This window comes from Pezoporus occidentalis, unplaced genomic scaffold, assembly GCF_034315485.1.
Source record: "Pezoporus occidentalis ecotype Australia unplaced genomic scaffold, CSIRO_AGI_Poc_V1 ctg57, whole genome shotgun sequence".
Classification (NCBI taxonomy): Eukaryota; Metazoa; Chordata; class Aves; order Psittaciformes; family Psittacidae; genus Pezoporus; species Pezoporus occidentalis.
This window is the reverse complement of record NW_026915910.1, coordinates 1,224,526-1,252,326: the sequence shown is the minus strand read 5'-3', so window position 1 is coordinate 1,252,326 and position 27,801 is coordinate 1,224,526. Positions and strand designations below refer to the sequence as shown.

The window sequence follows — 27,801 nt, the reverse complement described above, 5'->3', positions numbered from 1 at the left end:
AGGCAGTCTCCAGAAGCTGCAGATGCCATGGTTTGATATGCCATCTCTGTGCCACATTAGCATTGGTGGCAGTGACAGTAAGTTTTGCCTGGTTTTGTGATTGTACTTATGGGAGGCAGAAGTACTGGCAGAATGTTAAAAACAATTCACCTGTTCCATCTGACTCCTTCAATGTAGTTTTCCTACATGATATTTGCACCACTCTCCGTTCAGCAAATAGCTAGGACATTTCTTAAGGCCAGCTTGGACAGAAGCTTGGGCAACATGGTCTAGTGTGAGGCGTCCCCGCACATGACAGGGGGTTGGAACTAGATGGTCTTAATGTCCTTCCCAACCCTAACTATTCTACAATTCTTACATTACTGTGATATGGGCTCTGCTGGCTAGTTGGAAGCACTTGGGGTTTTTACATGTATTTTTCCAAAAAGGAAAACGCATGTGTTCCTCAGGTGAGAAATATCTTGAAGAGGCAAGGCTCTCCGTCGCTGTTGGGCCTTTAAAAGGGAATAAATCATGTGTGATCCATTTGTTTTGGAGGCAGCAAATAGCCCTGACTGGTACTGTAAGACTCACCATATGAGAACACTATATTTCCATAGGGCTATGAAAGTGAAGCTGTTTTATGAATATTAGTCAGATCCCCCCAACAAGAGGCTGAATATCAAGGAAGCAAATTGTACACTTATTTTTGCAGCTAGAGAAACTGAGGCATGGAGGGGAAGGGGCTCCCTTTCAGGACAACAGTGGAATGTCATGGTCTCTACCAAAGATAAGAAGTAATTCCTAGAAATTAGGCTCCTTTTAAATCTTGTTTAAGGACTGTACATCTAAACTACTGTGAAAGGCTCCTAAATGCTCCATCGTTAGTGGAAATGGAAAATTGAACTAGAAATATCCCCAGGCTCTGAGTAGGAGCCAAGGGAAGGAGCCATGCTCCGTACTCTCTCCCAGAGTGTGTCCTAGCCAGGGAGGTGGTGTCATTGAGGAAGTTCTGCTTTACCTGCAGAGAGCCTGGGCCGGGTCCTTGGTGTCTGCATCTCTTGTCGGGCATGTGGCAGCATGTGGTAACGTTTGGCTTCATTCACTAGATCTCGGCAAGCCTCTGAAGACTTTATCAACTCCTCGTTGTCAACAACATTTAGCAGATAGCTGGGATGGATGAAGGGGAGGCGCACCACTGCCAGCAACTCTGCAGCATACTGTGAGGGGGGAAAATAATAACACACTACAGCTTTTGTGCCACAGTTCAGCCGCTCAGCATCTCCGCCTCCTTCCCTTGCAAACTGGCCCCTGTCACCCAGCCTGGAAAAACACTTATCATGGATGCTGCATACAAACCCTGCCTAGAGATCGGGTGGGACAGAGACATGAAGCACTCAGTGCTCCCTCACCCAGGCTGGTTTTGGTCCCAGGAGACTGAAAATAACCTTCAAAAGGTGGCAACTCTTGTTACATGGCACCGTATGGAGGGATTTTTGAAATAAAAGCCCATTCTGGACTCAGGTGGAATGTAACACCTTGTGCACTGGAGACACGGACAGCTTCCGAGTTTTCCGAATTAACCTTGAAATGCGAGTGTGGTTGTTGCGCACTGTAAAAAAAACCCCAAACAAGTCTTTTCTGGCATTATAAATGTGAAACAAATGCTGGTAAACAGCATGGATTTCAACAACTGCTATGTCAGAGAGTTAACAGTCACCAGCCAATCTGCTGAAAATCTTTTAATTAATATGGTTTATTTGTTGGTGAAACAAATCATGTCGTTCTAGCTTTTGGGGTAGTCAGACTCCAGAGGGTGCTATACAAATACTGACAGTATGTTTCATCTTCTAAATAAATACATTAAACCTCAGAGGGCAAAGGACACCCAAGCAAATGAAGTTGTCTGTCACTGAACATGGCTTAAAGGAGAACAAAACCCCAAGAGAGAAAACTGCAATCAAAAAACCAAGAGCCCATCCCCAGATTCTTCTTTTTATATGTAATTGGTTATATCACAACACAGCACAAGATCACAGTAACAGGAAAACATGGTTCTTGAAAACCAATGCACACAAACAGGATGCAAACTAAGGGTGCGCAGCAAGAAAAGATAATCAGCTGTTGTAACAAACATTCATGTAGAGGCAGCATCCAAATATCCCAGCTGGGATTGAGGCCAGGATGCAAATAAATATTCCTGAGGTCCATGTGACTGGTCCTGAGGAATGCTGGGCGCAAGCAGCATCTGCTAGCCTGCAGATGCCTCCGGTCTTCCAGAAGCTACTTGGCGCTCGCTTTCTTTTTCAGCAGTTGTGCCTGTCCCTGCCGTGTGTGAGAGCCAAGTCACAGCAGGAGCAGGAATGGGAATGGGGCAGGGGCACAGCAAGATGGGAGGGCAGGGATGCAGCCTGAGCCAGATAATGGGTTGGTCAGGCAGGTGAGGATGCAGTGACACCTGGGACTGCTTCCAGGGCTTCCTCCTTCCCCACCCCAACTGAAGAAGCAGGCGTCATTTAGGAGGAAAACAGAGAATTCCTCCGAACAGCAATTCTCATTCCTTTCCTGCTGGAGAGCCATGTCAGCCTCATGTGAGCTCAGTCAAAGTGAGGATGTAGCTATGTGCAGGGAGCTGAAATCCATGCGTGCCTGCAGGGTCATGGCAGCAGGGAGATGACTAGGGTCTCCTGCTTTCTAGCCCTCCTGACACCGGGACTGGCAATTTTAGATACAGTCTGTAGAGTTGAGGCCTGGCCACCCTGCAGTTGTTTGGGGACAAAAATGTTGTTTGGGGGATGCAAAAGGGATGGGAAAATGTCAGCGCTCCTCTTCTGAAAAAAAAGCAACTAACCCATGTGAGCAGTGAGTCTGTGGCTCCTCACTATTACCTTTGGCATTGCACAGGAACAACTAGGCTTGAGATCACTTCGTCAGCCTCCAATCCTGAAAAGACACTCCTCTCTTTTCACTTGCTGAAATCTGTTCATAAGGTGCTTTCTAGGAGGTAAAATGGATGCTTCCCTTCCCCAGAGTCACAAACGTCAGGCACTTGGCTGCAGATATCTTAATGTCATTAAATGGTACCTTGTAAGGAGAGGGAGCAGCGGACATATGGCAGTGGGTGGCAAAGCTTTGATTTCAGGAAGTGCTTTTTTAAAGAAGGCTGGAGGCGTTTAACCTTACATGGGAGCCAAGACAAAAAGTGGCATCGGAACATGGGAATAATACGGATAGTGGGTGTACAGGGGAAAAGCCAGACAACCCCCATGGGGGAGGTTAATCCCCATTACAGGCTGCTAGGGAAGCAGTACGAGTTGCTAAAGGGCCATTTAAATAAAGTTGTAAAATATATGGAAGTATATACAGTTGTCAGTACTTCCCCTCCGTGCAGCAGGACACACCAGAGCTGCTCCTGATGCTCCCGAGGCAGGTCTGCACTTGAAGCAGCCATAATACAAAGCAGTGCAATACACAGGCACAAACAGTTGTGCCACTGAATTACGGGCTTGACAGGCACCACAATGTCCCAAATTCAGGTGAGCTCCCCTTCAGCAGGGACACACCACAATTCCCACAGGTCCAGTGGAGCAACTGCCTCCATCTCCCACCTTTCAAAGGATAAATGGGGCAGCACCACTGCCTGAGCACAGCAAGCTCTCCCTCTCACTCGCCCACCTTGCTTTAATTAGATAAGTGAGAAAATGTGATTCTGTTTCTCTCCTGCATCTCCCCCCCCCCACCCCGCTTCCGCCTTTGTCTCCTCTTTTGTCTGAGCTCATGGCTTATTTTGAAGGGGAATAATAATTAGAACATGTTGCTCCCTTTCATCAGCTTGAATGTTAATGTCACATATCAAAACCAATGTCACTTTTCACTCTTATTCTTCCCTTTGCTCAAACAGCTCAGAAAAGCTGGCTCTGTGTGTGTGTATCTGTGTGCGTGTGTGCACAACCACACACAGTTGCAACTTGGGCTCACTAATGATGACATTAATGGTACATATAATCGCAGTGTTTTTCACCAAGCGATTTGGAGAGTGCATACCATTGCAGTGTCTCTAGAAGACAGGAGAGGCTTTTATAAACCAACAGCTTTTTGCATCACCTTTTTTAAGCACTATAGTCAAGGGTGAATTTCATTTAGTCTCACTGATTTAAGAATATTCAAGTGATTTAGGCAATCAGCAGCCTTCTTCTTTTGGATTCTCCCTTACGAAGGCTCCCTAGCACCGTTAGCTATGATTGTACTGAATATCCTGTTACTATTATCCTTTTCATTTAAGACTGAAATAAGCACTGCAAAGCATTTCAACCTCCTTACCATCTGCTATTTGCTTTCCATTCTCCTGTGTCTTTCTGTTGTTCCTCATACAGCTATGAAATATCTACTACACCTATGGATGTTACTGTTTTTTTTATTAAAACAGCACAATGCCAAATTCAGCAGACAATAACCTTGGGTTCCTAGAGCTTCAGTTTGCTCCTGTAACCCTGGGAATGTCTTCTTCTTGCTACTCAGCTACAGACGCTGGCCGGACAAGTAGAAGTATTTCTCAGGTCTTTGCTGGGAATCATTTATGACTGGTCTACAACCTGCCTCACATGCCAGGGTGAAGCAGAGAATATTAACACCCCTTCTGGCCTAAAATTAGGAGTGGTTAACTGAAAAACATGGGAAACCATGCCTCAGCTCCTTGAAAATGGACAACATCATGAAAAAATCTGACAAAGTTATTTTTATGTAAGGGAAGTTTTTGAACACCATCAGGACTGTTTTTTCAGGTTACCTGAACCTCAGCATAGCTCCTGTTGGACGAAGGGAGCTGTTCATGTTTTGCACCAGTAGAAGATCTAGTCCATATACTCCCTGCTGAGCAGTGACACTGCCAGATATCCCCACAGTACTGTGCAGCAAAAGCTATTTGTACAGTCACTGGGAACACAGAAGAGTAGCAACCTTTGAGAGATGCTATCTGGCTGGCTTTAAGGCACTTAATTCAGTGATACCAACTTGAGTGCTGAGCTAAAATCAAGGTTTCCAATAAGCTTGCAATCACAAGTGTGGTTCATAAAGAAACAGAAAGAAACATCTTGGGAGATCTTATCTTTTCTTAATTACCTCAACATTTCGAGGAGAGATCCAGCTCTGGATTCGGACACCTAAATAGGTACATACAAGCAAGTATTTACTTGTCAGCCAGACATGTGTAAACTCATGTTATAATTAATAGAGATTTAGTCAACACACTTAACACAGTCCTCAGAGCAATCTGAGTTGAGAGGATGCATCATGCACCAGGGGAAGAAGAGAATATCAGTGTCCTCTTCTGGCCTAAAACTGTGAGTCATCAGATCCAGAAAAAGGGAGTGTGTTCCTCAGAACATGCCTAAGACCATGCCATGATGAGATGTCTACAACCAGATGTCAACTTAAACTGGAGTGAGGGTGATTAATTGTCCCCTCTGATGGGAATTTTTGCATCCATTAGCCCTGGATGCTGTGCTTGGAAAGTCACGATCATGCTACAAGGAAGCCTAAATGTTAGCACTGGGTCAGTGCTGACTTAGAGGAATGTGTAATCAACATGTACTTGAAGTTGACCCTTTCAAGCCTTTCCCTAATCATCTGTTCATACATAAGTTACTCCAATCTTGTTCTGAAAGGCAGAGCTTGAGCAAACTAGATTGCAAAGCAGTTCAGTATAGGTTTTTTTTTGTTCCTGGCTCGTAGTTGGAGTGAAGACATTTACTTTGCTAAACTTTTTGTGACATTTTGTCTCCTATTAATTATATCCGTATTATGAACTCTTGCTTGCAAGTGGGCTTTGTTCTGGTATCTTTTAAGTCTCAGTTACAAAACCCTCTACAGTATCACATTAAAAATAATCTTTTTATTCTCAAATCTCTAATCCAGTAAAATCCTCACAGGTATTCTCCAAAAGGACTCTCAGTGTGCTCCTGCATAGACTTGGGCTACAACTGTATATAGTTAGTTTTAAAGGAAGTATGTTTATTGCTACAGAGTCAAATTTCCTGCTCCTTAAATGCTACACTTGAAAGCTCTGAAGATTCTTAACATTTTTGAAGTAATGCCCAGGGAGGTTAAAATAATGTTTCCCTTATGCTTTATAACTTATCTGTCTCTCCATTTTACTGTTCTTCCTACAAAGGACCCTTTGTACTATCTGCCTAAAGAAACAGGATTCAGCTAGAAATACAAATACAGACATTAGGTTACCCATATTACAATTGGGTTTTGGCCCAATAAACTGCTGTTGCAGCTCTTTATGCATAATGCCAATAGAGTTTTAAAAACATTATGAAGTAGGAATATATTCAATTCATCTGAGAGTTACAAAGGAGATTTATGTCATCTCACATCAATCTTGGGTTCAGACTTGCCCCACATCATGCACTGGCCCAATGCGAGAGCTGCAGCAAGAACCTCCTTGGATACAGGAAGCAATCAGGGAGAGATCTGAAGTAGAATCAGTTCTCCATTGCATAAAACTCCTTCAAATGAGAAGAGGGCACTCTAGTTAAAAAAACATCACCCAAAGTACCTAAATGGCAGATTCTAGCCTTTGATGTCTATCCTGTAACCCAGGGGGCTGTGCCAGTGGTAACGGCTGGGGATGTGGCATGGCAGCCATGCAGGAAGATGCACTGGAGTAGTGACATGAATGCTATCTCCCTGCAACCATCTCCAGCTCAGCCCAGGCTTCCCCAGCAGGTTACCCAACCTGATACTCAAAATACTGCTGGCTCCAAGTTTCCAAGTGCAAGCCCAGCACGAAGTGGCTGTCTGGGGAAGCCAATGCTGTTTGCCGTTCTCAGAAATACACCTTTTTTTGGCTAGATTTTCATGGCACTGCCCTGCTATTTGGTAATGAAGGTACTTGCTTTAATACATCTAACTCCTGGGTATTACAAAGACATACTGTATTTCCAGTAACCTCCTGCACATTCCTACACCCAAGGTCACACCTGAGCTCCCTGGTGTGCTTGGCATGTTTATTAATTGCCTGTATTGGCTTCTGGGAATTGCACTGCTGCCTTCAGATTAAACCCAATGGCTTTGTAGCATGTCAGCCAGCAGCCTGAAAATATCAGGAGATAAATGTGTGGCAGAAGATTCAGTTTGCAGATACAGGGTTCAGCTGGTGGATCGGTTGTGACATGCCATGTGTGTAAGTCTCGTGCCTAGCAAGAAGGAAAGAGGAGACCCTCTGTCTTCCTGAAATAAGGTTTCATATGTGACATCTTTATGGCATCACAGCTGACTAAACACTGTAATGTCATCAGTGCCACATAAAGCAAACTGCTGTCCTCATCTCCAACTTGTTTGCAAAGTAGCATGTGGGTAGGTATTTCTACCAGTAATATGATGAGAGTTTTTTAAATATGAGGAAAAATAAATCATTGATCCATCATACTTGGAATTTACCTGATACTAAGGCTTAAAGGAGAACCTTTACTCTTGCCATGCGATGTCTGGCTTGCTGACTAAATTATCAAATAAACCCCTTAAGTTCCCCCCAAAGGTTACTACAGAGGTGAGTGGCATTTCTCATGTTTATAGGCAATCACCTACTCAAACACCTGTAATCACACAGATGTACCACAAAAGCACGCTGCCAACAACGAAATGGCTGAAGCTCCTCACACATCCACCCCTACAACACACTGAAACATAATCCATGTGCAATAATTCTCCAAAATCTTCCTGCCCACTGTGTAAACCGATTTTGGTTCTGGAAGTTGGTCCTCATCCCTGGGGCCACATGCAGCACAAAGCAACACAAGTGAACGCGTATGAGAAGCTGCTTGTGGGTGTGTGTCTTTGTAATGTCATTGCTTCGGCAACAGCAGAGACATATTTTGTAAAAAATAGGAAAATGTGTGGAAATGTGGGAAAGCCACCAATGAAGAGACTGAGAAGACTGGGACATGAGGGAGCTCCTCAAACCAATTTAAACTTCAGCGAAAAAATCAGTAGATTTCCAGTCAAGGGTATCCCTTTAAAAAACTTAAAAATTTTTGTATGGGGGGAATTTAAGGAACTGTGAATGTCACCTGCATCCTCTGTTTAATGCGGTTTCTTCCTTCAATATATAGCTAAGGGAATGTTCCTGCACTGATTCTGCTCCTGCTGCTCCTTTTTCTTTTCTCTCTGTAAGCCTGTACAGGCTCTGAGTGTGTCTGCAATAGCTTTTTTTAAATCTGAGCTTTTTGAGCAGCCCATCCCTGGGAAATCATAGGGGTTACTGCTCATCCCTTGCATTTTTCACTTTCAGAGCAATTGGAGCTTCTTGCACTTTCATTATGGCATCTTTTTGAATTTGTCTGCTCTTCCCGCAAATGGATTTCAAAGCATCAGGATAGTGTGGGCTTTTCAAAGAAGCCTAATTGAACTGAAATAGAGTGTTAGTGCCTAATTCACTTAGGCTCCCTTGGAAGCTTCCTTTTCGTACTTATTTGAACACTGCTTCCCTGATGCTTAATGCCCTTAAGTACATTGATTGATCAATTAATTTCCTATTATGATGAACTTAAATAATTTGTACATGCTGGTATCGGGTATCAGCTTCTAAATATATCATTACCTCCTTGTCACCGCAGAGCAGCACTGGGATTTTGCTTGTTTCCTGTCAGATACTCTGTTTTCTTGGAGCAAGCTGCTCATCTGCATAACTTTGGAGACTCTTTAAAATGTGCCTGAGAAATTATGCTACCATCTCAACAGCCTAACTGCAGACCAGGGATCTCCCATCTGCTCTCATGGTTACCAACCCCTTTTCCTCTGTTGGACCTTGCCTTTGAGTTGCCATTCTCTGTCACTGCCAAAATATTGCTCATGGGCATTTATAGCATTTTTTACATAAATCCTCTTCTCGTTCTCTCTACCACCTTTTCTTGCCCTCACTGACAGATACATGGCTTTCAGGTGGGCTTTGTGTTTGCTTAGACTAATTTGTCAAGTCTCAAATTTGTCCCTGTGTCCCTTTCTGTTGTTACGCCCCTTGCATCCTTCCAGTCAACTCTCCTTTGGGCTTCAAACACTTGCAGACATTTATCCCTTTACAGCTGTCATTAGGCCAAGTCATGCATATTCACATCTTTTAATCTTTTCTTCCTCACATCAGTTCCTTCAGTCTTTTAATCATTTGTGTTGCTCTTCAAATTACCTCAAATTTGTCTACGTATATCTGTTTCTTGGACACCACGAAGATGCCGTTCAGACAAATCTGCCTCCAAGGATACAAGTCCATAGAAGGTCTTTTAATGCCTTAATGGTGGAGAAATCTAATTTTACTACTGGACAGCATGATTTTAAACAGGTTTTAAAAAAAGGGCACACAATTATATCCTTCAGCATGCAACAAAAGGTGACTGCCATTCAGCTGAGCCTCTTGTCTGTCACCCATCTCTGCAAGTACCTGCCCCTCTTCCAGCACTATTCTGGGCAACTCTGTTGAAATGTTTGTCCTCTCCACACTTCTCGTTTGTTCTCAGGGTGAGAGAGAAGATTCATGCAAGTGGTAGTCTAGGTTTCGCAGCCTTTGTTATTAATAAATATGCTACTATACTTTTTATGTCAGAGAAAACACATACAACTTTGGACTTGGAGCAGAAGATGGGAAAGTTTCCAATGAGCTTTGGTAAGTCTGTTCCCTGTGCAGGCAGCAAATTGCTGCCCATCCAACAACCTCACACCTCCGCCAACCTCACCAGTGCTGATGCTGGGCATGACTACAGCTCTGTGCAGCACTGGCAGACCTTAGTACTGGCAGACAACAGCTTGTTATCTGCCGGATCCTCCCAACATCCCACATGAGAGGCACCACTTCCCTCCAGCTTAGAGTGTAAGAAATGGGGGTAGTAAGGTGAAACAATCTGCCCAAGGCCATGCAGAGAGCTAGGGGATGAGCTCAGATGAAGACTGCTTGGGGCTGGCAGAAATCTTTCCTTGTTCAGATGGCTCAGACTGTGCTGGTTTCCAGGCAGTAAAGCCTCCATTATACAATATATTTTTTGCATGAGTTCCCCGGAGTTGTAATAAGCTTATCAAGGGGATAACTGTTAGGATAAACCCTACAATCTTGTCCATCAGTCAGGAAGAGAAATAAACAGAGAAAAACCCAGTAGATTCAGCTTTTCCAGATGTGTCAGTCGGCTGCAGGCTTTCCACTCAGTGACAAGCAATCAAAGGGACTCCTACAACCAGCACTCCGTGTCTGCTGGTACAGGAAATTACCTAACTAGTCCAGACCTCACATCACAGGCTGCTTCTTTTGGTTAGACTGATTTCGTGTGACTGCACCTCCAGCAGCACTGAAATAGCTCCATAAACGTTACCATATGAGCTGGCATGCTGTTCCAACGCACTGGATACGATTATTTACCAAATCCTAGCTTAACACAGATGTCATTCTCTGACTGCCTCTTTGTCTTACGTAGATGGATAAGTAACCTTTCAAGGACTGTTATTCCCTGTAACAAGGCTCAGGTGATGCTGCCTTTTGTAATGCCACAGAGCACTTTTATAAGCACCATAAGACTTCATTTGAGCACAATTTACAAAACCATAAGTCAGTCAGAGTGCAGCTTTTCAATTTGCCTTGCAAGCAAATCCTGGCTCCTTTCCTGCCACTGCTCTCCAGAATGGTGGGGAATGAATGAGGAAAAGCAGAAATAATTAGATACCCGAAGAAGAGCTTTTAGAAAGGCAGAGAAGAGCATGAAGACAGCAAACTCAGTGCCCTTCCAGGCGAATAGGAGGCTCTGCTGAAAATCTCCTTCCCAGAGGCTCTTAGAAAGGGGTCTGGGCAGGAGGGGAGGCAGTGATGGATAAGTTGTTATAAGAGTACAGCACAAGGAGCTGCAGTGCGGGGAACACTATCTGTGAGATTTACTGTCCCCAGGTGTTAGCTTGCACCCAGAGTGACACAAAGCCGTTAAAGCACAAGGAGTTTTGGAGGGCGGCAGCTGCCCCGGGGGCAGCTGGTGCTGATTTAGAGAGAAAGCTCCTTCTCTAAGCTCCTCTGTGGGGATGTCTTCTCTGCTGAGCAAGCCCCTGCCAAGCTTTGCTAGGGAAGATGGACATGGAGGTGAGACAAACAGTACAGACCTTACCCTGTTTGTGCCAGACATCCACCTTTGGGAGAATCAAAAATGCAGTTCTTAGAAGAAGCTGCCAAAGAGGCTTTTAATCACCTGTTGGAACTATTGAAAATAAAAACATGACAAAAAAAGCCTGTTCTCTCAGGCAAAGGGAGATGGGGAGAGGGGAGATACAAAGAAAACGTGGGTCATGAAAATCCAGGTCCTGAAAGATTTAGCTGCCAGGACTGCCTTTGGGAGAGGGAAATAAAACCAGACCAATCCCCTGAGGAGTGCAATAGAGCAGGGATGATGTCTAGGGTCTACTGCAATTCATGGCTGAAACCTCTCCAGCAACATTCCCAAGAGATCCCCCGGGTGCAGGGGCAGCAAGCCTGTTGCTGCACTGTTGATCTCCACATGCTGCTTCCTCACTGAGAGCTGAGAGAACACATCTCACCAAACTGTGAATGAAGTCCAAATATCCATGCACAGCTCCTGCAAGAAGGCCCATCCCACCTTTGGTATTGCCATGGTCACCCAGTTTGGCAAAACTCTGTGCATCTCGTGAGAGCTTGGGCATTTCCTGGTATGGTGTGCCTTGCTGCACACCAAGCACAGATTTCCACTCATCATCTTTATCAGAAATAAGATTATTTAGGTCTATCTTCCTTCCTATCCACTGTCAGAGCTATTTGTTCCTGGGCTCTGAAAATGCAGGAGTCATTATTGTAAAGACGGTGCTTTTCATGGTGAGTTCCTACTTATAGAAAATAAGTACCTATTTAACTAAGAGCTTTATAATAGATCAAGCCATGCAGAGTACCAAAAAAGTGAGAGCTACAATCCAAAGAAGCTAGTTTAGTGGTAGGATTGGGCATGAAAATAGTTATCTGCTTGGTATCTTTAATATTAATTTATTCAAGACCCTCATCTCTGGATGAATACAAATTAAAAATTAAAAGCCCTTGTAAACTAATGCATGAAACCAAAGCACCACAGAGAAATTTGGAGAAGCAAATAAAACTGCCCCAAGCAAACTACAAAGGCACTGCAGAACCAGGCCAGAGGGGAAGAAATCTGGACATAAAAAAAAAACCAGTAAAACCAACCCAAACAACTGCAACACGAAAGGAGAGGAGGAGAAGGTGGTGATGGAGGTAGCAGCAAGAGCACTTAAAAACCCCAATTCATGACACTGCCATCTGCAGGACACAGAAGGAAGTACTAAAACCAGCAATTCTGAAAATGTGACTGGGACCACCTGGTGAATGCCGCCTTTTGCTTGCACCAGGCAAACAGGCTCCAGCCACAGGGCTGCTGTGCTCTGGTGCCTGGGAGTAATCCCTGAGGTTGCATTGGGTTCAGAGATCAGCTGCACAGAGCTGAACGCTGCCATCAAACTTTAAGCAAGCAGGGAAATACTGAGTAAAAACGTGTTTTTTGAGGCCAGCGAGAGCCCAAAAAATAAATCAGTGATACCCTGTAAATATTTTAGGCAACAATAATATTGGGCAATACCAAACAGTGTCCCCAGCACACACTGGAGATGGTCAAAGGGAGCGGCAGTTCCCCAGCACAAGATTTCCCTGCTGAGCTAGATCACCTGCTCACACAGGGCAGGACAAGTTTCAAGAAAGGCCCTGGGGGCTGCAGGCTGCTGTCAGGGGCCAGAGGCTGAGCTGGTGGTGGCAGGACAGGCAAGCAATGCTTGGCCTGGCATGGAGTACTCTACTGTCCTTAATGCTCTTATCCTCATTCAGCAGTTTGGTGAGGTTAGGAATTGCTATTTCTTCCACCTTTCAGGTGAGGGGTAGAGGTGCAGCTGCTCTGGATCCCATCCAATGGCACATTTAATATCCCACTGCACACCTAGGTGCTTGAATTCCCATTTAAATCAAGAAGGTACAGCTTTTCATGATGCGGATGTGTAGCCAAGTATTTTCCTGAGTACCAGTCTGATCCATGAGCAACTGGACTGTCCTTCTTAAACCAGCCAAAACTGACTGAGGATCAACAAATCCAGAATAGACCAGCAACTTTGGTCTCCAAAGGCAGGGAAAGGGTGAAAACAACCTTCTCCTTCTGGGGTCTGTGGGGAGAACTGGCCTCCAAATGGAGAGTTTTGGCATTCAGACCATCACAATTTATTACCCACAAAAGCCGACTTGCAAGAGCTTCATTGAAGGCAAGTGGCAGGTTTTTAAATACCACCAGGGATGCCGTCTGGTCCCAAGGACAATCACCAGCCTCGAAACAGTCATTGCTTCCAGCTTTTATCTGGAGACAGTGCTGGGTAAAGTAATACACTCACTTTCTTTACTCAAGAGCAAACTGCATAGCTCAGATGGCTGAGGAAAGGCTAACTCTAATAAATATATAATACCCAGGGGCTTATCTAAGCAGCCAATAAAGATACAGAACCTTTTTTTCATGTACTGAAGTTATACTCATTCAGTACGTGGCATCAAAAGAAATACAGATTTTTCTGACAGATTTTATTTCCCACTGTTACTAAAATGCATCCCCTTCTTAAAACAGCATCTCACATAATTCTAATCCTTCCTGATTTATCTCTGACCAACCCTGCAGCCAAGAACTCGAGGCCCTAGTTTTGTACCATGCATGTCACAAACTAGATTTTGATTCTAAATAATCAGATATGGGGATCAGATTGGAAACTACATACATTTTGTGCATAGCCTGCATTCCTGTCCCTTTTTTATCTAAACTGCCCATCCCACCTCCTATGCATCCTCATGTTTAAAATTTAATGGCAATGGTGTCTATTTTGAAAGAGGCATTCATGGGAAGGGAGCAGAGTGAGGCTGCTGAGATTATTTTTACCTGAGCTCTGATTGCAGCGTCCTTCTTAATCCACTTTATCACTGTTTCATACACCAGTTCCTCCGCTTTGGTGTTCAGGCTGTCATTAGACATGTAGGAAATAAAGTCATCTTTTGAGATATTAAGGATCTCTTCTTGGTTTGCCACCTCTGGGAAAATTTGCAGGGCGTATGCTTTGGCCATGTTGTATAGTTCAGTGCACTGCATAGCTTCAGCCATGGCTAATATTCCTAAGCAGTTGCTAGCAGTCAGCTGTTTTTCTAAAAGGAGCAAAACAAACAAACAAACAAAACCAAGTGAGAATTATTAAAAGCAAGGTTTAAATTTTTAATGAGATCATGAAAAAAGTAAGCACCGTGGACAGACTTTCAACCCTAATTAATTTCAGGTAGGTAGTTAGTAGTAGCATCTTGGGTTACTTTAGGATTGGGGTTTAAAGTACAAAAATCAAAGTCTGTCTTAACAATTGAGCTGGGGATGGGGAGAGAAATGCACTGAGTTTGCTTCTCGTGTAAGTCTTCACAAGGCACTGGGGAAACATACTGATATAACAGTAGTTGGGGCTTCCCAAGGGACAGGAGCCCAGCCAAGAGACTGCTGCTATTTCTACTGCCTATAATGCTGCTTTAAGAAACAGCAAAGACATAAATGCCAGTGCAGACACTTAAGAATAAATGCAAACAGTACTAAGGACATTTCTAAGGATGCTGCAGTTGCTTTATGATAATTTTTGCCCTGTTCAGCTACTAAGCTACTTCAAATAAAAGAAAAAAATCCTCCCCCCCTTTTTTTTTCAAAGGAACTTTGTTGCTCCTCAATGTGATGACATCCCTTATGCAAAACACAGATTATACTAACGCCTTCTGTTAAATGTTGTGTAGTGGTTTTCAAAGAAAATCATGCACAGAGAAGACAGCATTATCTCCTACCCAGCAAACAGAAGTAATAGCACAGTGTGTAGCTTTGCGTTAAAAGTGTGCTACACCATACGTTCCACTGTACTTTTTTTCTTTTCAGCTATTCTGAAGAAAAAAACACCAATTTCAGATATTTATAAGAGGAACTCACAGATTCTTGTCATCTTTTGTTAACTAAGCCACTACTAATAGTCAGAATATATTCTTTTAAGATATAGGACTGAGAAAAACAAAATATGAGAGAGACAGGCTGCAATAGATCACAAAAGCATCAGTACCATTGGCAGGTTTCTGGGCTGTCAGAAGAGAAATATATCACATTTGGGCAGTGTCATATCCTAGTGCACTATTTCAGAGTGCTGGCCAGGATGTGTGATAGTCCCACATCCCTTCAAAGAAAACCCTCCTCAGATTGCTTCTGCTGGCAATGCTACACCCAGCTTTTACCTTCATCAGATTTACAACCTGCACACTATCTATATGTGGCTTTTATTGAAATGGGATTATGAACTCCTCTCTTTTTGCCTGGCATGAGATTAGTTTAGTGTTTTGTTTTTCCCTAACTCTTTTTATTTTCTTTTACTGATCCAGCAGTCTTGAAACTAGGTTATCTCATTTTGCATCAATTGATTGCACTGACTTCAAGAAGCCCATTTCCTCAAGCAGACTCGAGCAGCAGCACTGTTTGCTGTCAGTAGATTTTGTCACTCAAAGACTAACAAAAGACAGGCTGCAAACTGATAGCTATAAAACACAAAGCTCCCAAAATTTCTTCCTTTTTCCAGGAAAAAAGAAAAAAAAAAAAAGAACCAAAAACCTCTTCCAGGTTTCTTGGTTCTGTCTGTTGGCACAGCTTCATGTATACACATGGCTGGGGGTAAAAAAATCATCTAATACAACCCAAAACTCTCATCATCACTTGGCAAACTCCCAAGTCAAAGACAAATCTGACATTGCTCCATTTTATAAGAGAGGTAATAATCAAGTTTGATTCATGAAGCTGCCATTTACTAGTACACGATGGAAAAGACTTGCAAGAAGGAGTCTGCCTCCAAGGACTAGGTTTGCCTCTATCAAGAGAGATCCCTGTAGGACCCCCAGCTGAGCCTGCGGCACAGGTCAGAGAAGTCACAACTGGTTTCTTCTGAAATGGACAGGCTTTTCTACCTTCTAACAATGCTGAGTTAGTTACTAATGCATCCTGTACACTGGTGTCCAAGCAGCTCCACGTTGTCCTTTTGAGTGTCACTCCTTCCTCTTCCCCAAGAAACTGCTTGCTGGCAGACCCAAATGACCTTATCCCTGTCTGATTCAGCAAGAATTATAAGGCCATTTAGAGAGGGGTCCCATGGAGATACAGACTAGAGTACATTCAGGAGGCTGGTGACATGCTTCTTTCCACTACATTCCCTGTGATGTGATGAGCACCACAGGAAGGTGGGCACAGTGGTGTCTTCTTAGGATGAGGGCTGGCATGTGAACTAGAGGGGTTCACTGAAGGTGAGCAAGGCAGAGGTTGGGGCAACAGCTATAAACGGTATGGAAAATCTCTACCCTGTGAACAAAAAACCCTCCATTTTTTGCCTCTGACTCAAAATGTGGAGATTAGACTGATGTCTTTTGACCCCAGCTGTCTATGGTGCAACTGGGCAATCACATTAGTATCCCTCTACACTCATAAGCAAACAATTCCAAGAAGCAATCTGGCAATATTTTGGATTAATCTGATAATATTTTGGGAACTGACTTCAGGATGAGCAGAGCCATGCCTTACCAATGCCTGTTACTCTTCACTAACTGCAAAGAAAACCTCCATGACTACTTCCACTACTATAGACTTCTGGTCTATAATACAGCCCATCCCAAGTGACTGCATTTCAGGGGCACTTCTGAATGTTGACATGACAAAGGCAGCTAAGGACCAGTTCTGCTCCATCTGCTCCTGAACCATTTTCCTCCAGATGCTGACATGTTTACAATAATTGATGGTTTTGCTACAGTGGCACTGGACTTCTAACAACACATTTTTTGTGGAGTTTCACCTTGAGTCCATTCAGAACATGACTGCTGACTACTAAGCTATTCCTGATGCTTAAGGACAGTTCATAACTGATTTACAAGTGGACTTTAAGGATATCAGATGTAATCTAGCAGGCTCTCACTGGTTTGAGTCAGTGCCAGATAGCATATTTGTTTCTATGTCACAATATTGCAGATCAGCAGCTGTTATTCTCCACTTGTGTTAGACGTGATTTTGGAGTAGGATCCTGTGCAGAGTCATCAGAAGATAATCAGCCAGTGAGACTACTAAGACTGCACTTCTGGGAATGGGACAACTTGAGGTGAAGTCAGAGATAAATGGTACGTAGGAAGGATTACTCAGCGAGATTGTGGTAACAGTATGATGAAAGCTCAGCGATGGATGTAATCCCTTCTCTGTGCATTAAGTATTGTATTTTCACTTAGAGATGCTTTCTAGATGATGACTTAGATATAACTAAAATTAACATAAACCATGCACTTCCTCATGATATGCTGTGCACATTCTGATGGGGATCTTATTCCTCAGGTATTCCTACTAGCATCAAAAGCATGTGAGGATGGGAGATAGGTGTAAGACTTCTTGATACATTCTTCAAAAAAATTCACTTCCCCTGTGAGATTTCTTCTGTCTTCAGATATGGTTGATAACTCAGTTTCTTCAGTGCTGGGCAGTGTGGTTCTCCAGCTGAATCAAAATTCTCCACCTCGCATAAGCAAAACATTCTACTTTCTCTCAAATTTATAAGGACCATAAATCATCTTCTTCCCTCAGGGAAGGGTTTCATGCAGGTCTCATCACTGGTCCATCATTCAGTTTTTCTCATAGCTCCCTCTCACACTCTGCAAACTTTGTGCCCTTTGCCCAGGAGACCAAGAAAATTCCTGTTCTGTTCATGAATCTAACAGGTTCCACCAACTTCTTTAGACTTAAGCAAGACCACTTTTATGTCATCAGCAGCAGCCTGAAATACAAGCTCAGAATTTGTTCACTCCTGTGATGGGGTTCCCTGTGTCACAGACCCAAAGTGTGACAAATCGCCCGAAATCCAATTTAAGCCATGACACGATGATAGCATAAAACAATTCTGAGAAAAAAAGGAAAAGGAAAAAACTCTCAAGTCTTCAGCCACATGGATGGAGGAAATACCTATGGTGTCATGACCAGTTTGCCGACATTTGCCCAGTTATCATATGGCACCTGCACGAACTTGCCATCATTGCTGCATCAGTTGGCATAAAACTGTTGCCATTTTTCATGGTCTAGACAAAAGCAGAGGAGACAGCATGTGGGGGAGAGAACGTGGTTAAAATTAGCACAGTGAAGCTGATTAAGAAATCTCCCATTGAAATGAAACAATGTTCTGGGCACATTTTGCAGCATTTGCAAGTAGATTTGGGGTGCCTTTGCCCAACACTGCTGAGAGGCCCAGGACAGAGACACAAGAGCTGCTTGGATATCAATCAGTTAGGATCCTGCTGGAGCATCCTGGCTAAAAATGATGACTGGAATTTCCTCTGTGATGGTGCTGTTCTATGCTGAACAGACCTATTAATTTTGGGCTTCTAGTTTTTTGGGCCTCTTTGGTCTTTCCTTCACTTCTCTCACTTTTGAGATATGGCCACTTGAAAGAATAAAGGTTTATACTGGTGAATCCTCCAGAAACCCTGGAAAAACTCCTGCTTTTACCAGATTTTTGCTTTCTGGCGAGCAGAGGTGGCTGGATGAAAATTAAAAACACAGCCACAGAGAAGACAAAAAAATGCCTTTCCCTAAACTTTTTAGATGGCAAATGCTCTACTATCTTTGTAGAGCAATCCAGACACAGCTATAAATAAAAATAAGCAATTACACTTCATGAATTCTCCAAATGAGAATACAAAATTCCAGTGACTCCCCATATATCATTGAACTTATAACCAACTCTACTATTTCATACCATAACACAATTCACTGAATTGAAATATTAACTATTGATAAAGAGAAATCTCACATTGATTTAGTGAAATAAAAATGTTTTGTGGCTGAATGTTTAAAGATGATGTAACTTAAACACATCTTTCATGCCTGGAAAGGAAGTAAGATCTAATTGCTTTTAAAAGGTGGTGAAGGGAAGATGAGGGAAAGCAATGCCAGAGCCCGAACCTCCATTCAAGTTGCACAGCCAACATGATGGGTTGCAAAGCATAAATTTCATTTCACCATGACCCACCCATTTGAGAACAGACTTTTAAACTAGTGACATATGATAAATTCAAAAGAAGAGGTGAGTAAGATACTATGTATTCTTTACTGACGCTTTCATTGTGCCACCTTAGTCAACAGGCTAGCTCAACAGTGAAAATTAACACAGTTGTAAACTGAATCATAGAATCCCATGTTGGAAGGGACCTTAACGATCATCTGGTCCAACCTTTCTTGGCAAATCGTGACCTAGACTGGATGTCCTAGCACCCTGTCCCAATGAATCTTAAAATTTTCCAGTGTTGGGGAGTCCATCACTTCCCTGAGGAGATTATTCCCAGTGTCTGGTTGTTCTCATTGTGAACAATTTTCCTCTTGCACACAATTGGAATCTCTCCAGAAGTAACTTGTGCCCATTATTTAACCCCCATATTTTCCATGTGAAAATGGGACTCATTTGATTTTTTTTTTTTTTTTTTTTTAAATGAGTTCCAGTTCAGACCAGTAAAGCTTAGCAAACTGAGCTGGAAACCTTGGAAATAGCCTATGCTGGAAAATACATGGCAAGAGAAAGGAGCAGGATGACATGGTGCTCTGGACAAGAATGGGCTTCTCGTGGCCATGAGAGGATGGACAGATGCACTGGCAACAATGCTGGTCTGTACACCCTCACTGGGGCAAATGCTTCCCATGACAGCAAGGCACATCAGTTACCAGAGCTGGGTGCAGCAATGTTTCTTTCACACCCACCTTTTTAATGACACCTATATATCAAACCATAACTCTGTATGAAATAACAAGCCCTGTGAACATTCATCTGGGAGCAGTGTAACCAGATCTGGTTTACAAGAACATGGGACATGTGAAGGAGTTTCTCATGGAAAATTGCAAATCCTGGCTCTGTGGGAGCCCACCTCCAACACTTTCAGTGCTTGACCATGCTGGCCTGGTGTAGCTCCCAACATTTGCTGTCATGGTTATAACCAGCCTGTGTGTTGCAGCCTGTGTGTTACAGCCTGGTATCTGTGCAGAGATTAACCTTTGGGAAATAAAATGTCATCATGATACCAAGTATGAAACAAGACTCAACAAAATGATCTCTCCAAGATATGAAGGCAGGTGCCACTCAAACAGGAAGCTATACTTCTCTAGATCATTTTCCACTGGCCGCTGTGTCAGCATTTTAAATTCAAGTCTCAAACCAAATAAGTAATTTTAAATTTTCTTTCATTGTATTTAATCTTGGTGTTTCTAACTATCTTTTAAAAGTTATTAAAATAAAGGTTTACAAACCTTAAAATGAGATCTTAAAACCTCCCTAGATGGAGTGGTTCTTACCTAGAAATGAAACGCAGACTTTACAGAAAGTATGAAACTGGAACTTGCTGGCAGCTTCCAGGAGGGTTTTTGCATTGGCTGAATCTATGATCAAAGAACCTGTATAAACAAACTCCAGGAGTAATTCCAGGACGTCTGCAGTGAGGTTAGACATGGCCAATTCCAGCTTCTCCCCGCTTCTGCTACTGTCTCGTGGTGACCTGGTAACAGCAGACAATTAAATTATGGACATTACACCAATCCCATTTTGTTGGCATTTATTGATTAGTGAGGGCTAGAAAATCGCTTTGCACCTCATTACATTTCTCCATTATTTTTGTTTACGGAACTGAAGAATATGAATTTTAAAATAACTGAACTTAAAACTTTAACTGGATCTGAAAGAGAAGAGTCTTAAAGCAAGCCTTACGAAAAATCTGTTTATTGCTACTCTGCATTTTCATGCAAAAACAGTTGCAAAAGAAAAGGAAAAGAAATAAAAGTAAAGAAAGAAAAAGAAAAAATGAATGAGCCAACATTAATGAAAATGAGGAACAGGGTTAGCTTTCAAAGGGAAACAATACATTTTAACATCTTGGTTAACATCTCATCTTCTGTGCATAATATAACTGTTAAGGAGAAAACACTCTCCAATTTCAAGAGAAAAGGTCATCTATTTTTCAGGAATCCAGCAGTAGAATAATTTAAATGTCATGTGCATTTAAGGATACATTTAAAGACCTTTTCATAAAAAATAACAATAAAAAAATTAATTTCTGTTTAGATTGAACTTCTCAGCATGTTCTATTAAAGTATAGCTATGATTGATGTGATATACATATACAGACGGTTATAGAAAATATATATGCTTATTTAAAAAATCTATTGTTCCCTTTTAGGCACTAAAAAAAGAAAGCCCTTCATGGCAATTGCTTTGAAAACTGAATACAAGACAAGCTAGACAGACAAAATGGTTAGAGCAAAGAAGGGAGAGGGGGGAAAACAACAACCAGCTCTGCCACAGGAAGCCAGCAGCCATCCTCTAGGAGTTTCATGACTGTGGCCTACGGTTTTTCCCGCATGAAGTGCTGAACAATTTGGGGATCAAAGTATCTCCTGCATTTGAAGTGTGCATTAGTGCTTGTGAAATTATTGGACAAAAAGAAAATTATACTGAATTAAAGTAAGGGCCCAGTTCTTAATGCATGGTTGGCTGATGTGTCTGCAACACTAAAGGCAGGTTACACCTGAAAGACAAAAGTGATAATAAATTTGGTAACATCAAGGAGGGGAGGGGAAATCTGTTGGAGCAAGAAAATAAACTCTTTTAATAGTTAGGACCATCCAACACCTTCTCAAAGAAACATGAACTTCTCCTAGTCACTGGACAGTCAACGTCTGCTCGCTCCAATTCTGCTAGAGTACTTGCAAAAGCCATTGCACGATTGACACAAAACGGGCATACGATGCTGCGTGACTGGCCAAAGCATCACTGTTCACAGGCAATGCCAGCTTTAAGCATGAGCAAGAGCACGACTGACCTCTTGGATTCACAAAGCTGCCTAGAAAGGTGATGTTCAAACCTCTGCTACCATAATGGAGGAAAAATAACATACGAGGTTCAGTTTTCTTCCCGTATGACACCCCCACCCCTTCCATCCCCAAATAATCCCTAAAATAATTTTTGGGGAATGCTTTGCAGTGGATGCTTTGTCACTGGTCTTCCATTGGCTAGCCCTGCTTAAGTCAAGGGCACAGCTTTAATTAATATGAATCTTTGCAAGATCAAAGCTTTAAAAGGCTTCAATTTTCCACTAACAGTATTTAGGTAGTGTTCATTACCACAATGGAGGAGCAGCTAGTAGTCCTCAATTTCATATGCTTCTCTAAGGTAGTTACTGAGGAAACTAAGGCACAAGAAGACAAAATCATGCGCCTATGATCACAGAGAAAGACAGAGGCAAACCAAGGAACTAAACCCCTTTTATTTATTCTAAATATTGGACTATCCTTCTGCATGGGAATACTGGGTGGAGTGTAAATCCTATTCCACAAGCAGATGAGCAAGAATACATACTGATCATGACACCTGTGGTACCCCTACGTGCACAGATGTGTACACTACCCTGAATCCTTATGCTTTATCACACCACAATATTCTTTCTGAACTCTTGCATATGGATTCAATTTCGCACTCAAGGCAGAAAACCTCAGGTGTCAAAACAGAAGAGCTGTTTTTTTCCCAGATCCTCAAGAGGATGTCACAAAATGTTATTTTTTTTCCTTTTGTACACTCACATACCAATAACATTCCCCATATCTGATTTATCTCCAGTTGTGCATGCATCCAGTGCTGCACCCTGGGCTATCAAAATGCCTCCTGGTACGTGTGTAATTCTTGCTGAATTGCTTCCAGAAGCAGTTTGTACCTGACAGTGATTTCATATTCATGTGGGCTGGTTAATAAGGACATTGCCTAATATTTAAGTGAGATTTGAGGTACCCAGTAAGTGACAGAATCGGGCTCTTTGCACTGTGGGAAACCCCACCATAAGCAATTATTATTTTATTTAATGGCACTTATTGTGCTGCGCTGGCAATGGCTGTGGGAATAGCTGCACGTGATCCATTTGGAATCGCACACTTTCAGCCAGTGCACTGACCAGGAGGCACAAAGGAAAGGATAATGTGACACAAATGTCAGCATAGACACATACTCATGTTAGGAACAACTGCAAGCTGCTATTTTTCAGAATAATTAAGTAATAATCTCTCTTACTTTGTAATACACTAAGCAATAAACTGCTGCTGCAATTGATTAAACACCAAAGAAAAGCTAAGGTGTTTAATCAATCACTAGAGCCACTTACAGAAAGTATAACACAAAGCTACAGAGATTATTGATATTACACAATGAGCCAGAAATGGGAATGAAAATTATCCCTGTTTCTTCCTCCGTGATGCCTTGCATGCATTGTGCTGTTTTGCCTGTGCTTTCTGAGCAGTGAACCCTTTGGCTCCACATTTAGCTGAATCAAATATTGAGTGCAGGCTTGGTTCAGCTTGCACAGGGAAACCACAGCTATCCTGGTTTCCATGCTGGGGACCTGGTTTGGGATGGGCTGGAGAATGGACAGGGAATTGGCTGAAGCAGGTCCTAATAGATCAAAAATGAGCGTTTGAAAGAAGAGAAGAAAATAATGTGGGGAAGTGGACTGATGTAGTGGGAAATTCTATAGATTTCTGGAAACATAAATCAGACTGTGGCACCCCCTCCAAGCCCAACTAAAGCTTTCTGTGTTCCTTGTTTTCACACACATTAGAATATCAGTATGCTCTGTGCAGTTATACTTCATCTATTTATTTGGGATGGAGCTTTTTCTTATCAATGAAGTGGCTAAAGCTGTATTGTAAGAATAAAATTTAGTCCTGTAAATACATATGCAATGGATTGAGGAAAATCTGTACAAATGTATACAGCTGTGCCCCAAATAGCTCATCCTGCATCACATCAGGAGGAGTTTTGTCAGTGGCATTGGTAGATGAAAACATTTAGAAAAGCCTGCTATGAGAAAAGCACTCATTTCTTGCCTTAATTGCTGGGAAAAGACATCTCTACCTGGTGCATACCCTTCTGCTCCCCGCTCCTGACACAAGCACGGGGTATTTGGGGGATGGAGAGCCTGCCTGCCTCTTGTTTCAGTCTCACCTAAAGCCAGGCAACGTGCACTTATCGTCTGTGGACATCATTAAATGTGGCACATTCTGCTTTTTGCCCTGCGAACTCTGAAGTTTAAACAGAATGATGTCATTTTATTGGCCTTGTAATCATTGTTCATATTATAAAGGTCACACATTTCACATTGTGGCAGAAAATCAATAGCTCTCCCAACAGCCTCTGGGGGAAAAAGTTTTGCTTCTGAAGAATAATATATAATAAACAATTTTAGTCCTTACTTTATCATGGCTGTAATCTTGGAGAATAGCTACAGTAAAAATCTGGCAAAGGCTGATATATAAACTCATTAAAATTGGGAAGTGATTTAGAACAGGACTTTTAAAAAGATTTATCTTGAGCTAAACAGAAAAGAGGTTTGTTTAGGTTTACATTTAAACAAACTCCAAGAGCTCTTTAACAGCTCAATTTTATGGTAGCTGTTGGAGGATTCTTTCAGATTTACAAATCATGTATTTCTCCAGCAAGGTGATAGACCTGAGCAATGCGCAAGCAGAACTGAACCTGCAGATAAGCAGGAAGCACAGATACACTCTGAATGGGTAAGGGGGGTGTGACTGAAAAATATTTTGTATTGTCTGGGATAATTAGGTCTAACAAAATAAAGCAAAGGCCTTTTGAATATACTCTGGCTACTTATCCTTCAACTTAATCACTTAGGAAGACAAAGGCACAGGGAGCTTTTTAAAGTAGAAGATGGTTCGACTACACTCTCAAATAACAAATCAAAATTGGTGTCCTTTTCTGTTAACACATATATAAAAAGAGATAAAACATTTAAATACTGATAGCAGGAAAAATATTCCTAAAACCTCATCTGCAAGACTTAGGAGTGGAGCCGACAAAAGAAAAAGTAGAGAACTTTACATTTTTGGTATTCATTTGTCCTTGAAAATCATTTTCATGCATGTAATACACACTGACAAGAATCAGCACAGTGTTTTCATGCTTAATAGCAGTACAACTGAGTTTTCTGCATCTTGAGTCATAAATATATGTATATCCATGCATTTTCTCTGCATTATTCGTATCAACACGTCCACGTAACAGAATTTCCATGTGATTCAGTTCAAAACATTTAATGGTGAGATGCCTTGATTTGCAAAGGCGCCTTTAGAGCCTGGCTAAAGTAGCTGTGTAAGTGAAACACCGCTAGTGCATCAATTTGTCAATTTATGGACAGTGCTACCGCCTCTAATTCAGGCTTCCCTTACGGTTTGGATATGCTGCCTTTAACCTGCTTGCAACATTATTTTGACTGACTAATGGTTTGGCTACAGCCTCACTCAATTTTAGATCAAATACGAAAAGCTACCTATACCCGGTACAGATGCCAGCCAACTCTCTGTTTACAAGCTATAGTCACAAAGTCAAAACAAATTCTGGATGTTCAAAACGGAGCCATCTGCACGGAATAAACATGAAAAATGTGAAACATTTTATGTACATGTACATTACTGCCTAGGAACAGTTGGTTCAGCTTCCTCCCAGGCTGCCTGGTTGGGAACAGGAGGACTGACAGTTTGTGACACCTATTTACATTCAAAGCCATATGACTCACTGTGCCACAGACTGACGTATATTTAAGCTTTGTGCTCCAAAAGGGCACTGAAATAGATTATTATCTTTTAAAATAAAGACACATTCGGAATTATCATTTGTGATCTGTCCTTGGACACGTGGGACTTGGTGTCTTTTTTTCTCTGCCTCTCCAGGGTCCAACCCTTCTGCTTGCGAACAGAGAGTCTACCACCATTACGTGCTTCCCCCAAGAGCAGATAGGGCAAAGACCTACTTCCATAACTTATTCACGACATTGTTCATATTTCACTCAGGATTTTTAAGAAATAGGAAAACACACTGATCTGGTAGTGTAATATAAATAACTAAAATTGCTGTGTTTGACTATCTGTTGCTCAGGATCTCTTACAACTCCAGAATCTGAGTATCCTCCAGTAAAAGCACATTTGAGCTGAGGGGAGGTTATGGGACTGCCAGCATGCAGGCAGGAGCTCCAGCTCCACCTGGACTGACGCATCTGAAGCTTGTATTTTGGAGTTGGTCCCACCCTGCATGGACCAAAGCAGTGGCCTGTCCCACCAGCCAGCTGCTGCAGGCCTCTTCACTTTATGCCCTTGCAGGATCTGCCCCTCTGCTTAACATGCTGGCTTGGTTTCATAATTAGGAAAATGAATGTTTAACCTACAGTAATTGTGTTCCCATTCTACAAGGGCAAAATATTTGCCACCAAGAAATACAGAACAACAAAAAACCCTCAGATTCAATTGCTTTGTTCCTTGGGCAGTGTTTCAGCCTCCAGAAAACAGGAAATCCAAGATTTTTATGTAAGATGAAGCACTTAAATGAGGAGAAGCTACTTCTTTTTATCTCTGTCAAATTATTTTGATTACCACGGGATGGACTCCAGATTGGGACAGGCAGCTTCTCATGAGGTTTAGGAGTCTGTTAGCTATGTGCTCATTAGAAACTCCTGCTCAAGTCTAGACAATTTAGACTGAACATCTTGTTTACCGTGGAACATAATCCTTAAAACACTGAAACTCCAGGCAAAGAACAGAATGCAATGTTCCTGCATCTTAACTGTCTGCTATTTGATTTTTCATCATCTTCAGAGTTATTAATGCTTCAAAACCCCCACATCTATTTATCTTGGAAGAAGCAACAAAGAAACTTTGTTATATTTTAGCCAACCCTCAGCTGTGAACAGAACAGGCACAGCACTCTGCACAGCACAGTAAGTTGTATTTTGTACCGAAGAGCTTGATTTATTATAATTACATGCTCATGAGATATAAAAGCATAGATGCCCAAACATACCAACATACATTTTCACAACACGCACATCAAGATGCATGTGCATAGTGAGGTAACAGGTTATTTACTGAGTTATTCAAGTTTATGCAGCTGCAAGGTAATCAGTCATGCTAATGATGACAGGAAGGGACATTTATAGAGCAACATCATTGCAATATGTATGTCATAAGGCACTGAATGTTCTATTAAATAGGATTTAAAAAAATAAACTACATCCTAGCATTGCTTCTCCTTTGGAATTATTTTATCAGCTCAAAATGTATTAACTTGCAAATCTCTGCCTTCATTATACTATCTTATAGACAAATATTATCTTTGAGCTTCAGCCACTATCCATTTGTCTCATGAGAGAAGAAAACATATACTATAATGGTACTATTGTGTGATTATGATAAAGAACTAGTAAAATCACAAGATTAAATAAATTACATTGTTTAAACACAGGCTTGCAAATTTGTCATGAAAATTTGGACCAACAAATCCATTTGCTCACTTTTTACCAGGACGTTGATACAAACAATGATTCTTGTTTCAGGCAAACAAAATTGGCAAGACTAGTGTAACTTATTAGGGTCAAATGCTGCCAGTTTGCACCTGCTCTATCAGAAGAAAATCAGGAAAATTAATGGCTGTGAGCTCAGGCATGCACTAGCAGCTTCTGCTAATTCACCATCACAGAAATGATCATTACAAACAAAGACGAGCAATAGGATTAACAGCAAATGCTTTTATTCATGGACAACATGGCCAGAATAAAATCAAACAAGGAGCCAGGTCCCCTATTTATCCTTAATGCTATTCACTGACAAAACACAATCTAATGGCTCAGTCAAGACTATTTCT

At 42.0% G+C, this 27,801-nt stretch overlaps 1 protein-coding gene across 4 annotated transcripts in view; it reads right to left on the bottom strand.

The window, feature by feature from the left end:
* KLHL29 (kelch like family member 29) overlaps nt 1–27,801 on the bottom strand; it is a 404,582-nt gene that overhangs the window by 39,110 nt on the left and 337,671 nt on the right. For all 4 annotated transcript variants that reach the window (XM_062638410.1, XM_062638407.1, XM_062638409.1 and 1 more), the window contains 3 exons: nt 20,409–20,608; nt 13,929–14,188; nt 1,001–1,199 (listed from right to left, as the gene is read on the bottom strand). In XM_062638410.1, the coding sequence (XP_062494394.1) occupies nt 1,001–1,199; nt 13,929–14,188; nt 20,409–20,608 (659 nt within the window). The remainder of the gene's footprint in view (nt 1–1,000; nt 1,200–13,928; nt 14,189–20,408; nt 20,609–27,801) is intronic.